General features: G+C 42.2%; 1 protein-coding gene across 2 annotated transcripts in view; it reads left to right on the top strand.

Moving 5' to 3' along the window:
* LOC144682785 (putative ribonuclease ZC3H12C) overlaps positions 1 to 15,255 on the top strand; it is an 83,898-nt gene that overhangs the window by 57,274 nt on the left and 11,369 nt on the right. For both annotated transcript variants that reach the window (XM_078545488.1, XM_078545487.1), the window contains exons 3-5: positions 6,202 to 6,341; positions 13,115 to 13,349; positions 13,500 to 13,606. In XM_078545488.1, the coding sequence (XP_078401614.1) occupies positions 6,202 to 6,341; positions 13,115 to 13,349; positions 13,500 to 13,606 (482 nt within the window). The remainder of the gene's footprint in view (positions 1 to 6,201; positions 6,342 to 13,114; positions 13,350 to 13,499; positions 13,607 to 15,255) is intronic.

The raw sequence follows: 15,255 nt of genomic DNA, 5'->3' as shown, positions 1-15,255 counted from the left end.
TCTCTCTCTCTCTCTCTCTCTCTCTCTCTCTCTCTCTGTCTCTCACACTCTCTCACACTCACACACACACACACACACACACACACAATTACTGTACTTTACAATAAATTCCAATAACTTTGAGAATTCTTATATCTCCCTGACATAGCTATCAGGTCATACAAATTTATTTCTGTCTGTGCTAACAATTCATCTGTTTTGTTAGAATGCTGCGCACATTTAGATACAGAGCCTTTAACTTTGTCTTTTTACCATTTTTGGAATCCTTGGCCTTCGTTGCTGGTGCACATGTAGGTTTGTATTCTCTGTCCCTTCCTGCCACACTCTGCTTATCTTTACCCAAATCACTACCCTGCTCTAGTACCTCTTTATTAGCCTTTGATTCACTACACCTCCTCTCACATGATCCCACCTCCACCCTCTCTACCGCCTTAATTATGCGACTTGCCGGAACACTGGGCCCTGCATGGTTCAGGTGAAGTCCATCCCAGCGGTACTGCTCCCACTTTACTGGTGCAAGTGCCCCATGAATTGAAACCCATTTTTCCCACACCAGTCTTTGAGCCGCGCATTCGTATCTCTATCATATTCACCTTATGCAAATTTGCTCGTTGCTCCGGTAATACTCCAGAGATACTGCCTTTGAGGTTTTGCTTTGTTTTTTTGGCCCATAGCTGCTCATGATTCCCAAGCAGAACCTCTTTCCTAGTTCTATCCATGTCATTGGTACCAGCTTGGACAACAACAACTGGATCCTCCCCCTCCCACCGCAAGTTTCTCTTCAGCCCCAAGCAGATGTCCCAAACCCTGGCACTGGGCAGGCAACACGGCGTCTGGACTCACGCTCTCGACTGCAGACAACTGTGTCAACCCCCCTGTCTATACTGTCTTCTACTACGTCTACTACTACTACTACAACATTCCTTTTAACTCCTGCCAGTTGAGGGCTTCCTATGCCATGGTCTGATGGTCCTTTTGCTCATCCACCCTGCAGCCCTAACTTTTCATTCCCACAAGCTGTAGGAATCTTGAACCTGTTGGACAATTGCAAGGGCTGAGGCTCTTCCACGCTTACCTTTCGGATCCTCTTACCTGCCTCACTCGCAGTCATACCCTCCTGTTCCCTGACCACTGACCAAACCAGAAGACCCCAAACTAAGGGGCATGATTGCCTCTTGCAACAAAGTGTCCAGGTAACTTTCCTCCTTCCTGATGCATCGCATTGTCTGCAACTCAGCCTCCAGCTCAATGACTCCTCAAGCTGCTGAGATTTACTACAGACATGTTTGCCCTGAATCACACTGGCGGCCAGGAATTCCCACATTTTGCAGATTGAACACATCATCTGCCCTGCCAACTTTATTATGTTTTAATTAATTTATTATTTTCTTAATTTATAATAAACCCTGCTACTCCTAATTAGCTCTATTGCTAATAAACCTTACCAGTACTGATAAAACCTTAATTACAATAAATCACCTCATTTTGAAAGATAAATGAGCAAAATACTCACCAGCCAATCACTTACCTGCTTCCCTCTCCCCTCACTGCACCAAATTCCCAAGTTCACTCTGGCTAGCTGCACTCAGTAATAAGCCGCTGTCTTCGTGTTTACTTGTATTCCCTGTCTCAATGTTACTCAAGACCAATAAACCTAAAGCCCATATATACTGCTTCATAACATGTTGTCTTATCTTCCTAAGTATTCTGGGAGAAAAATTATATACCTAATAAAGCAACATTGAAATAATAATCATTCATTTGTGGTTTTCAGTAAAATGGACAGCAGAATTTGATCCTCATTATAGAGACATTGGGGGAGAAAAGGCGGAGTCCCAAGTAGAATCCTTCCTCACAAAGGACTGACCGGTTTTAACACAGCACCACCTTGGTAGTTAAACAATGACAACTTGCTTCTTGATGTAGTGAAATGCCCCAAGGTGCTTCCCAGAAATGTTAACAAACACAATTTCACACTGACCCACAAAGATATTAATACAGGTGACCAAAATTTGGGTTCAAGCAGTAGGTTTTAAGGAGCATCTCCAAAGGAGGAGAAAGGTGGAGATGGTTATTGAAGGAATTTCAGAGCTTGGGCCAAAACAGTTGAAAGACACAGCTGCTGATGCTGGAGTGATGAAAATTGAGATGCGCAAGAGGCAAAATTAGAATGCAGAAATGCATAGAACTGGAGAGGCATGGAGGGGTAGGGGTGGAAATTTGAAAACTAGGGTGAGAATTTTTTAAAATTGAGTTGTTGACTCCAGGTTCAGCAATGTAAGTCGTGAGCACAGGGATCATAGGTGAATGGGACATGCCACGAGTTGGGAGTAGGGCAGTTGAGATAAGGATCATACACCTGCTCCAGACCAAGGCCTACTTGTGAAGGGAATATTTCATACACATCTTTTGTTTCTTTTCTTTACCCATTACCAATCCCTTTGGCTTTTGAACCATGTAACTTTTTGACATCTAATTTCTCCTGCCTTCCACCCTATCACAGACCTTCCCTTTTGTTCTTCTCTACCCCCTCTTCCCCTTCACTTGTTCATCTATTACATTTCTAACTTTCCTCAGTTCTGATGAAAGGACACAGACCTGAAACGTTAACTCTGTTTTTCTCTCCATAAATGTTGTCTGACCTGTTGAGTATTCTCAGCATTTTTGTTTTTATTTTGGGGGCAGGGAATTTCTACATACAGTTTGGGCTTCTGAACCAATGAAACAATGTGATCACAGGGGTTAAATAGAGCAGGAATAAAGGATTGCGTATTTGGGGAAAATGAGATGAAGAATAGGTATGAAAAGGGTGAGGGTGGTGGGAAATGCCTACAATTATAGGGCAGATAGGAAAGATTATGAATGGTGAAGGGGATATATTAGGAATAAAAAGGAATCAGGGTTGCAATGTTTTATGATTGTGGAAGTATTATAAATAGACAAGGAGTTAAAGGTACAGATTTGGAAACGTATGATGTAACTGGAAATTAGGCTTTAGCTGGGGTGAGATTGGAAAATAAATATGCCGACTATAAAATTTTTAGGATAGGTGGAAAATACTATAGGAGGAGGGGTGCTCTTACTAATTCTGTATGGTTACAACCATTTTTATGATGGTTATTAGCTACTTAACAGTGACAAAGAAATAGAGTATGAGATTTGTCGTTAATTTAGTAGAAACAGTTGTAAGTTAACTACCCTGAGGTAGACCGGAATGAGAAGAGAGTTTGTGGTTCAAATACATCCAAGACTATTAATTCTGTACTCTACCTGAGAATCATCAATAGAATGCAGTTTGTTGCATGTGCAACGAAGAAGCACTAAATAGAATTTGGATAATGAAAGTTGCTGAACGGCCCTGCTTCAAGTGTGAGAACGGTTGAGAAATACTGGCTATAGCCTAATTAGGTTCACATTGAAAATGGAGACAAAAGAGGAATGCAAGGTAAGTGTGTTGGACTTGCAATTCAGCTAGTTTCAGTAAAATGAAAGGGGGATTTTATCTTTTATTATTTGTTCATGGGATGTGGGCGTTACTGGCTGGACCAGCATTTATTGCCCATCACTAATTGTCCTTGAGAAGGTGATGGTGAGCTGCCGCCTTGAACAGCTGCAGTCCATGTGTTGTAGGAACGCCCACAGTTCTGTTAGGGAGGATGTTGCAGGATTTTGACCCTGTGACAGTGAAATAATGGTGATATATTTCCAAGTCCGGCTGGTGTGTGACTTGGAGGGGAACTTGCAGTTGGTGGTGTTCCCATGCATCTGCTGCCCTTGTCCTTCCAGGTGGTGGAGGTTGCGTGTTTGGAAGGTGCTGTCAAAGGAGCCTTGGTGAGTTGCTGCGGCGCATCTTGTAGATGGTACTCACTGCTGCTGCTGTGCGTCGTTGGTGGAGGGAGTGAGTGTTGAAAGTGGTGGATGGGGTGCCAGTCAAGCAGGCTGCTTTGTTCTGGATAATGTCAAGCTTCTTGACTGTTGTTGGAACTGCACTCACCTAGGCAAGTGGAGATTATTCCATCACATTCCTGACTTGTGCCTTGTAGCTGGTGGACAGGCTATAGGAGTCAGGAGGTGAGTTATTCACTGCAGAATTCCCAGCCTCTGACCTACTCTTGTTGCCACAGTATTTATATGGCTGGTTCAGTTTCTGGTCAGTGGTTTTACCTCCCCTCCCCTCAAAGGATATTGATAGTAGGGGATTCGGCGATAGTAATGCCATTGAATGTCATGGGAAGATGGTTAAATCTCTCCTGTTGGAGACAGTCATTGCCTGGCACTTGGACGGTGTGAGTGTTTCTTGCCACTTAACAACCCAAAGCCTGAATATTGTCCAGGACTTGCTGCACATGGACACAAACTGCTTCAGTATCTAAGGAGTCATGAATGGTGCTTATCATCGGCAAACATCCCCACTTCTGACCTTATGATGGAGGGAAGATCATTGATGAAACAGCTGAAGATGATTGGGCCTAGAACACTACCCGAAGGAACTCTTGCAGTGATGTCCTGGGACTGAGATGACTGACCTCCAACAACCACAACCATCTCCCTTTGTGCTAGATATGACTGCAACCAGTGGAGAGATTTCCCCCTGACTCCCGTTGACTTCAGTTTTGTCAACCTTTGATGCCACACTCAGTCAAATGCGGCCTTGGTGTCAAGGGCAGTCACTCTCACCTCACCTCTTGTCTTCAGCTCTTTTGTCCATATTTGGACCAAAGCTGTAATGAGGTCAGGAGCTGAGCGACCCTGACAACCCAAACTGAGCATCATTGAGCAGGTTATTGCTGAGTAAGTGCCGCTTGATAGCAGTGTTGACAACACTTTCCATCGCTTTGCTGATGATCAAGAGTAGACCGATGCAGTGGTAGTTGTCCGGGTTAGATTTGTCCTGTTTTTGTGGACAGGATATACTTGGGCAATTTTCCACATTGCCAGTAGATGCCAGTGTTGTAGCTGTACTGGAACAGCTTAGCTAAGGACGCAGCTAGTCCCGGAGCCGAAGTCTTCAGCCCTATTAGTTGTAATTTAATTGGTTGGCAGTTGAAGCAGCTGATTACCTGTGGTGGATATTTAAATATGAGATGAATAAAGTAGAGGTTAAATATATTGCTACTAGGAGGAAAAGAATATGATTCATGAATAAAATTTGATTTAAAAATAATCAAATGATAGAGGAGTATTCAGTACATAGAAACAATTCTGCATGGGTGTTTACTCTCTGCATGCACATTGTCCTTATCACATTTGCCCACCTCTTACTATGTTCCTTCATCCATCAAATCTAATATTGAATGTTGACAACTGTCTGTCTAACCCACAAACCCTGGAAGTGAATTGCACAGCCTTACAGTTTTGCATGAAGATGTTTCCTGTGCTCTGTCTTAAATCTCCATTAATTACTGAATTGTCCTCTTCTATCAACCCTGTCCCATCCTTTCATAATTGTAAGCACTTCTACTATATTGGCCCATAATCTACATTATTCTTTTTGAAGCTTTTATATTTTTACTTCATTGCAGCCAGCATCTTAGTGAAATCTGTGCTGTATCACCATCACATGCCTCAATATTGCACACAGCCTTAATTTAAGTCTAATAAGCTCATCATTACCTCTTGACCTTTATATTCTATACCACTTATGATAAAACCTAGAATTCACTTAACGCCTTTACGGCTTTATCAAACTGTGTTACAGCCTTTAATGTTCAAAGGGATATTCAGAGAAATTGAGTTTTTTCCTCACGAACTGAAAGATTGAATGGCAAAGATCATAAAAAGTCTTGAGAGGATAAATAGTGAATGATTGTTTGGCTGTTTGTTGAATCAGTAACTAAGGATGTGGACTGAATTATCACTAGAAAAATGATGGGCAATGTTAGAAATATTTTTAGTGTTATTGGAACATGTTTTGCTATAGCTATTGAGACAGATGTTAAGAAAATTGGTATATAAGAATAAAAAGGTAGAGAGATGGGATTAGGCTAGTTGATTTGAAGAGCAAGCCATGAATCAAATGGCAACTTTCTATGCTGTAATTTATTTTCACTTTTGTCCTGAGCAGGATACAAGGATGCTTTGCGACTATATTTTAATAATTCAATTATTCTGGTATTGCCCCTATTTGCTGATGTTAGTGTTAACTGGAAAAAATAATTTTATTGAATATATGGGTTTAAGATGCATTTTTATTTTTTGCAGTCATGGCAATAAGGAAGTGTTCTCCTGTCGAGGAATTAAGTTAGCAGTGGACTGGTTTTTGGAAAGGAGCCATAAAGATATTACTGTGTTTGTGCCCGCCTGGAGGAAGGAACAGTCGAGGCCTGATGCCCTCATCACGGGTAACCTGTAGCAATTACTCACTGGGTTTGAATTGGTAAATAAATATTGCCAGTAATGTTGCTGATGATAGACTGGCATAGACCCCAGTTTCATACATTTTAGACTTGAAGTTCAAATAATTCTCTTTTATATGAACTGAAATTTTTTGGGCTTTAGGATTTTGTGGTGGGACAGAATCTTTAAAAAAAATTTCAGATTAATGTTTTTGCACTGTTATAAGCACATTAGTGATCTTGCTATAAAAAGTAATGCACTCAATTTGTTAAATGAATTGTGAATCTTGTTCCTTCGAATATTGCACAGGATAAATAACACTGTTGATACAATCTACACATGTGCAGCTTTCCAGAAGATTGCAAAATAGTTTGTGCTCCTCAAGGTGCTATTGGTAGACTAGGCAGCCTTATCTATTAAAACTCTACCCATAAAGTAACTCTTCTACCCTGCTATAAATTGGGTTAGTTGGGCTGCAAATTGTTTTTCATTCATCTTCTAAATTAGGCTCGTCCAACCTTCTTGCTTGGGAGAGGGGGCTGTGTTTCCAATTTTTTTTCTCACTGAGAGGCCACTGAGCAAATTTTGGAAAGATAAGGCTTGGTACAACATTAAACTGAATTTTGAAAAGAAAAAGTTGAGGTATTAAGAAAAGAAACAATTGCTGAGCAAAAATAAGGCAATGTCATAGAAATAAATTAAATTAATAAAAAGTAATTAATAAAAATGACCAGAGTGAGAGAGGGGCAGTGTGTGTGTGCCAGGCTCACTCCCAGTCTCAAGGGGCTCACTCACAATGGGTGAGGGTTAGTAAGGATTGGTGTGTGGTGGTGAGAGCAAGTGAGAAACCAAAGTCTGGGAGTAAGGCAGTCTCTCTCTTTCTCTCGCTCTCGCTCTCTTTCTCTCTCTCTCCCCCTCCCTCCCTCCCCGGATTGAAAACGGTGTGAGAGGACAGAAAAAATGTAAAAGTTACGTTACAGGAGTCCCATAAGATGATTGGTTGGTAAGTATAGGCCTTTCCCTACTCGGCACAGGAGACGATAGGTGAGTTATTATACCATACTATAGTAAACACTTTATATAAAGATTAAGGTTTGTCAATGCAGCTCAGCCATGTGAAATGTGCATCCTGCAGGATGTGGGAAGTCGTGCAGGCACAAAATGCCCTCGATGACTACATCTCCAGGAGACGTCACCAGCTTCAGAAACTTGAGCTCCAGTTTGTGGAACTCAAGCGGTAGCTGGAGTCACTGTTGTGCATCTGCAAGGCTGAGGATTTTGGGTGTAGCACATTTGAGAGGTAGTCACATCGCAGCCAAGAGGTACACAGGCAGAGAAGGAATGGGTGACCGCTGGAGTATCTAAGAGCAACAGGCAGGTAGTACAGGAATCCCATCAGGCTATCTCATTCTCTTAACCGCTTTTTCATTTTGGATACTGGTGAATGAGATGGTTCCTCAGAGGACTACAGCAAGAGCCAAGTTTGTGGCACCATGGGTGGCTGTTGCACCAGAGTGGAGTAGGAAGAGTGGTAGAGCTATAGTAGTAGGGGATTCCATAGTTAGGGGAGTAGACAGGCGTTTCTATGGCTGAAGACTTGACTCTCGGATGGTATGTTGCCTCCCTGGTGCCAGGGTCAAGGATGTCACAGAGCAGCTGCAAGACATTCTTTTGAGGGAAAAGTGAGCAGCCAGAGGTCATAGTCCACGTTGGGACTAATGGTATAAGTTTGTCCTGAAAGTAGATTTTAGGGTGTTAGGAAGGGAAGTAAAAAGCAGGACCTCAAGAGCAGTAATCTCAGGATTGCTCCCAGTGCCACGTGCTAGTGAGCATAAGAATAGGAAGATTGAGCTGTTCAACACATGGCTGGAGATATGGAGTAGAAGAGAGGGCTTTAGATTTCTGAGGGATTGGGACTGGTTTTGAGGCAGATGGGACCTGTAGAAGAAGGAAAGATTGCACCTTAACAAGACTGGGACTAATGTCCTCATGGGGAGGTTTGCTAGTGCTGTTGGGGGGGGTTTAAACTAGATTGGCAGGGAGATGTGAACCTGACTGAAATTCGGAGTGGAAAGGAGAAAAGCTGGCAGTGGGAAGTAGGGAAGTATTAGCTGATAAGGATTATATATCAGAGGGTAGTATCAAGGTAAATAAAATACTTGGAGAGTTTGATAGAATTAGAGTAGGTAATAGTCATTAAATAGGATCAGAGTAAGGGGGAAAGTAAAAAAGCCTGTATAAGTGTATATCTACATAAGTCATTGAAGATGGCAGGGCATGTTGAGAGAGCAGTTAATAAAGCATATAGCACCTTAGGCTTTATTAATAGGGGCATTGAGTACAAGAGTAAGGAGGTCATATTAAATTTGTATAAGACACTCATTAAACCTCATCTGGAGTACTGCATCCAACTCCTGGGCATCATACTTGAGGAAGGATGTGAAAGCATTGGAGAGAGTACAGAGGAGATTCACAAGAATGATTCCAAGGATGGAGAACTGTAACCATGTGGATAGATTGAAGGAAATAAGGCTGAGAGGAAACTTGATAGAGATATTCAAGATCTTGAGGGGACCGGACAGGGTAAATAGTGAGAAACTATTCCCATTCAAGAGTATCGAACTAGAGGGCACAGATTCAAAATAATTTTGCAAAAGGAGTAGTAGTGATTTGAGGAAAATGTTTTCACCTAGAGGGTGGTTGGAGTCTGGAATGAACATCTTTAGAGGGTGTTGGAGGCAGGTTCGATTGAGGTATTCAAAAGGAAATTGGATTGCCATCTGAAAAATAATGTCCAAGGTTACGGGAATAAGACAGGGGAGTGGGACTAGGTAGAATGCTCTTTCAAGAGCCAGTATACACTCGATAGGCCGAATGGCCTCCCGAACTGTAAAGAGTCTATGACTCACTCTCACACACATGTAAACTGGCTTCGGGGGCCACAACCTGGCCCTCAGTCCGCTGGTTGGATGAGCCTGTTCAGAGCGCACAACTATAACTGCCTGCAGCCCTATTTTCTTTCCATGCCTTTGTTCCTAACAAAACAGATATGTATATCCTATTGTCATGTCAGGCTGTTGTCCCATTCAGAGCAATTCCTTGGATTCAGGGCCTGTAAATTTGCCTGCACCCAGAGTTCTGAAGAAGTCATATTAGACTCAAAGTCTGTTTCTCTCTCCACAGATGCTACCAGAGCTCCTGAGTTTTTCCAGCATTTCCTCTTTTCGAAATGAAATCTGGCCTATAAATCTTTTCTTTACGAACCTAGGAAATGGGAGCAGGAGTATGCTGATCTTTTTATGACTCCACTTTCCCAAAATGTCCCCATATCCCTTAATTCCCTTAGTATCAAAAAATCCATTAATCTCTGTCTTGATGTTGACCATGGTCCAGTTGGTAGCTCTCTCGCCTTTAAATCAAAAGGTTCCAGGTTCAAGACTCAGTTCAGGGCTTGAGCACAAAAATCAAGGCTGAATTCCTATATGGTACTTGAGGGAGTTGTCGGCAGCGGTCCCTTGGAATCAAGGATGACATGTGTCAGGCTTGGTGAGACTTCAGATGACTGAGGAGCCCAATTCTGGATCCATGTGTTCCTCCGAGTCGGGGCACATCGTTGCACAGGCGAGTGGAAATCGCAGCCCTGGATTAGCTTCCTTCTCCTTCTGGCCCCGCCGTTCCGTCTCACTGTCGAGTTGCTGAGCCTCGAAGTGGCTTGCGCCTTGATGGACTACGTGGTGCCATGCCAAGTGATTTCCTCCCAGTCAGTGGTGTTAACGCCTCCGTGCTTTAGGGCAACCTTGAGCGTATTTTTATACCTTTTTCATTTAGCCACATCTGACGCAATGGCCTCTCCGTTGGAGTTGGTTCTGCAGGAGCAGGGCTTCAATGTTGCTAAATGCAGCTTCATGGAGGATGCCCGCATTAATCTGGCGGTCCTCCCATTTGATCCCCAGGCTGATGGAAGCTCTCAAGGATCTTAATATGGCATCGGTAGACAATCCACGTTTGGCTGCAATAGAGGAGGGCAGTCAACACAATGGCCTTATAAACCAGAACCTTTGTTGACTTGCAAAGGTCCCTGTTGTCAAAGACACATTGATGCAGGTTGAAGAAAGCAACGTTGGCACAGTTGACTCAGTGTTGGACTTGCTCATCGATGGTAGTCCCTTGGGACAGGTGGCTGCCGAGATAAGGGAAATGCTGCACATACTCCAGAGCCACCCCATCTACCTGAATGGCACGGGGGATGCTCGTCTGGTCTGGGGAAGGCTGGTGAAGGACCTTCATCTTGGCAATATTTAAGGATAGGCCAAGCCTCTTATACGAGGTATTGAAGAGGTCAAGCATCCTTTGCATGTCCTGTACAGAGTGAGCCATTATGCAGCAGCCATCCGCAAACTGAAGGTCGTGGATATCCATGGTGATGAGTTTTGTTTTTGCCCAGAAGTGACCAAGGTTGAAGAGCTTCCCATCCAGACGATACTGAATGCTGACACCAGGTGGTAGGTCATCTTAGATGAGATGGACGATGATGGTCAGGTGAACAAAGTGGGAATGATCTCACAACCTTGTTTGACCCTAGTCCAGGAGTGCTGCACTGTTGGAAGGGCTGTCTTTTGGATGAGAATTCAAGCAGAGGCCCCATTTGCTGGGTGTGCCTTGGTGTCCTGGCTAATATTTATCCCTCAATCAATGTCACAAAACAGATTATCTGGTGATAAGCACATTCTTTTTGTGGGAGCTTGCTGTGTGCAAATTGGCTGCCGCTTCTACATTACAACAGTGACTACTCTTCAGGAAAACACTTCATTGACTGTAAAGTGCTTTGAAACATCTAGTGGTCATGAAAAGCACTATGTAAATGCAAGTTTTCTTTCTGTATTGTTACGATCCATTTCGGGACCAATAACCTTTTGTTTAAAATAGACAAAGTTTGAAATCCCAGTTACCCACTAGGAGAATAAAGCCACAAACTTACATGGTTTTAAACATACAAAATAAACTTTCCTATACAAAGTCAGTAAAGTAAAACAATTTACAATATCTATCATATTCTAACATTCAGAATTAACATGAGGTAAATATGAATTAACAGGCAAAATGCGGTCAAACGCACCACAGTGCACATTAAATGGCAGGAGCGACCAAGTCCAATCCCGCAGATTTCTCAGCAATCTCCCCAGACATCAGTGACCACTGAGAGTCTCAAATTCTCATTATAATTCTGTCTCTCTCATGAGGGATTTCAACTTCTTACTTTCGAAAATCTAGACTCTGAATTCCCTTGAGAGCCGCTCCGACTCGAATTGCCTCAATGATGGCTCACCTCCTGATGGTTCAGTCTCCTCTTGAGACCACGTTCCACAGGATTCACAAAGCTGTGCTCCCACCTGTAATTGCCAGCACACTTCCAACTCTTGCAGTAAGACCTCTTTATTACAAAGGGATTGGAGTGTAATAGTAAGGCTAACGTACTATTTGCTTCCCTAATTTCTTGCTGTATCTACCTGTTAACTTACTGTAATTCATGTACAAGGACGTCCAAGTTCATCGGAATACCAATATTTTCCAGTCTCTGTTTTAAAAAATTATGCTTTTCTATTTTTCCTCCTATGTGGATAACTTTACACTTCCCTACATTATATTTCATCTGCCATGTTTTTCCCACTCACTTGTCGAAATCCTTTTACTGCCTCTTTGAATCTCCTCAGCTCATTTTCCCATCTAGCTTTCTATTATCTATGAACTTGAACACTTACCACTCAGTTCCTTCATCTAAGTTATTGATATAGATTGTAAATAGCTGAGGCCCAAAGGCTGATCATTGCAGTACTGCATTAGTTACAACCTGCCAACCACAAAAATGACACCTTTTATTCCTCTTGTTTTCTGGTACTTAACCAATCCTCAATCCATGCTAATATAATATCCCCAATTTCATGAGCTCTAATTTTGTATAATAACCTTTTGTGTGCTACCTAATCAATGTTTTTTTCAAAAATCCAAATATACTGCATCTACCTCTCTTCCCCCTATCTACCCTACTAGTTTCAGCCTTAAAGATCTCTAATAGATTTGCAAGCACCTTCTCGTTCATAAATACATGTTGACTCCACCTAACCATATATTTCAAGTGCCCAGTTGCCATGTCCCCAATAATAGATTCTAACACTTTTCCTACTACTGATGTCAGGCTAAATTGGCTTATAGTTTTGTTTTCTCTCTCCTTTCTTGAATAGCAGGATTATTACCACCTTCTCAAGGGCAACTAGGGATGGGCAACAAAAATGCTGGCCTAGTCAGCGTCACTCACGTCCTGTGAAAAACTAATAATAAAATATGTTTGCTACCTTCCCAATCCTTGGCAACTAATCTAAGGAATTCTGGAAGATCAAAACCAATGCATCCATTATCTCTGTCGCCTCTCCATTCAATATTGTCTGTAACTTCCTTTTTTGCCATGATTGAAACACTTTTCCCAAAAGAGTTTTTATTCTTTTAAGGGTAAGTAATTTTGACTTAATTTCCTGTCTCTTTTCCTTTCCCCTGCAAAATAATTACTGGTTCATACTTATGCCTGAGCAGACGTCAAAGTGATTTTAATAACTCACATGAATATTGGTTAAAGTCTTCTACTATAAACCTGGGAAACTAAATGATGTCAAAAGTTCATGGCTATCAAAATCGTAAATTATGCCTTGAAGCTAGAAATTGTACTTCAGAAATCCAAGTAGCAATGTAGCAATTTACTAAATGCAAAACAAATTTATTTCCACAGATCAAGAAATCCTGCGCAAGTTGGAAAAGGATAAAATCCTAGTGTTCACACCATCCCGGCGTGTGCAAGGGCGAAGAGTGGTTTGCTATGATGATCGCTTCATCGTGAAATTGGCTTATGAATCAGATGGCATCATTGTGTCAAATGATAACTACAGAGATTTGCAGAATGAAAAGCCGGAATGGAAAAAATTCATAGATGAAAGATTACTTATGTATTCTTTTGTTAACGACAAGTGAGTAATCAGACTTTGTTTTACAGTCAAATTCAATCTAGAAGTTATTATATTAGTGGTCATCCAAATCATTACTAAGTGCCTGGTAATAAAGTAATATCACTTGATTGTGTTGTGTATATCATCCTCATGTACTTTGTTTAATTTCAGATTCATGCCACCTGATGATCCTCTGGGTCGCCATGGGCCTAGCTTGGATAACTTTCTGAGGAAACGGCCTGTCGTACCAGAACATAAGAAGCAGCCGTGTCCGTATGGTAATTGATTTTCAAATATGATAACTTTTTATGCTACTTTTGAATTTCAGGTGCACTAAGACATTTGAGTAGTATTCTCCAAAGTAGAGGCGACACCACCACTTTGATGTGAAGAGCCTTGGCTGTAAGGAAAACTAAATCTTTTTACGTAAGGTGTAAGCACTGCCACCAATCACTGAGGCACGGGATATTTATCAGTTCAATCTTGCCTTTATACTCATCTGAAATACAACATACAGTATACGTGCATGCTGTCATAACATTTCACATAGCCCACAAGTGAAAAAATAAATTGCAGCCAAATTGCAGTTTGGACTTCTCTATATGTATGGCATGGGATATTTATCAGTTCAATCTTGCCTTTATGCTCATCTGAAATACAACATACAGTATACGTGCATGCTGTCATAACATTTCACATAGCCCACAAGTGAAAAAATAAATTGCAGCCAAATTGCAGTTTAGACTTCTCTATATGTATCCCACATGAGGTGGAATTTAACCCAGGTGATGGGGATCTCACCCACTGGCTGGAGAGCAGGCTAGAATCCCATGTCACCTCCTTTGGGGAAGGTCCATGGGGTTAATTGCCCATCAGGCAGTTAACTGACCAACAGCGGGCCTTCCCCAGGATTTAGGACCCCAGGAGCGGAAGTCCTGCTGAGAACTGCCAGCCATCACAAGCCAGCAGCTCTCCGTTGGTTGCCAGCAGTGGCAGCTGCTGGCAATGTACCCATCGGAGGCCTAGGATCACTGAGGGACTAGGCCACAGGTGAGTGAGCTCAGAACAAGTGTCATGGGAGGGGGTCCCTGGCTTGGGGGGCAGTTGGGAAAAAGGGAAAGGCTGTCAGCGCCGCCGCCCCCCCCCTCCCGCATTCCCAATGTCAGGCCCTTTGATCAGACTGAGCACCTTTTGAAGGAGACCCTTCCCCCTGGAGGCCCAGGTTTGCCTTTTGGATTACCCGCATGGCAACTTCCCCCTCCCATGAATACCAGTGGCAGGGGATGAGGTCCTTAAGTAGGTGTTAATTACTATGTAAGTACAAACCTGTCTGTCTTTTCAGGAGGGTCACTGTATGGTGATTGGGAATGAAAATCCAGGCCAGCATTTCCAATGATGTTTCCTCCTTTGGTGAGGGATACTGATGCCATTTACAGCAGCCCTACCGCTTCCAGAAAGTGATCAGCTGACTCAGCACTCATGTTTGTTTTTTGCTGAAAAACAGTATATTTATCACTGTAGAGAAATGACTTGAATGTACACCGGACACCAAATTTTCCAATACTGAACTGTAGAATAATTAATACCTGTAGCAATGATGCCTGTTTCAATTTTGATAATGTGTCCTTCTACATTCATGACATGGATTGCATTGCTAATTAGGGTCTGCCCTGATGAATGGTGTCAAAAAAATTTGATAAAACCAAAATAGGCAATAAATTGAACCCTGTAGAGGAGCAATTAACCAGGCGTTAATTTAATTCTCAGTCAAATAACTGGCACAAACTGATGCTTCACTGTCATGTTGTCACGTGATTAAGTTTTAGTTGACCTGACTTATTTGTAATTGATTAACCACCAAGTACATCCAATTTTTCTTTGGTTGCACCTGTAGTAAGTTCCTTTTATACAAGTATGGTATTTTGTA

Source organism: Cetorhinus maximus, chromosome 7 (assembly GCF_964194155.1).
Source record: "Cetorhinus maximus chromosome 7, sCetMax3.hap1.1, whole genome shotgun sequence".
In the NCBI taxonomy this organism is placed as follows: domain Eukaryota; kingdom Metazoa; phylum Chordata; class Chondrichthyes; order Lamniformes; family Cetorhinidae; genus Cetorhinus; species Cetorhinus maximus.
Note: the sequence above shows the minus strand (reverse complement) of the source record. Positions and strands in the feature narration are given on the sequence as shown.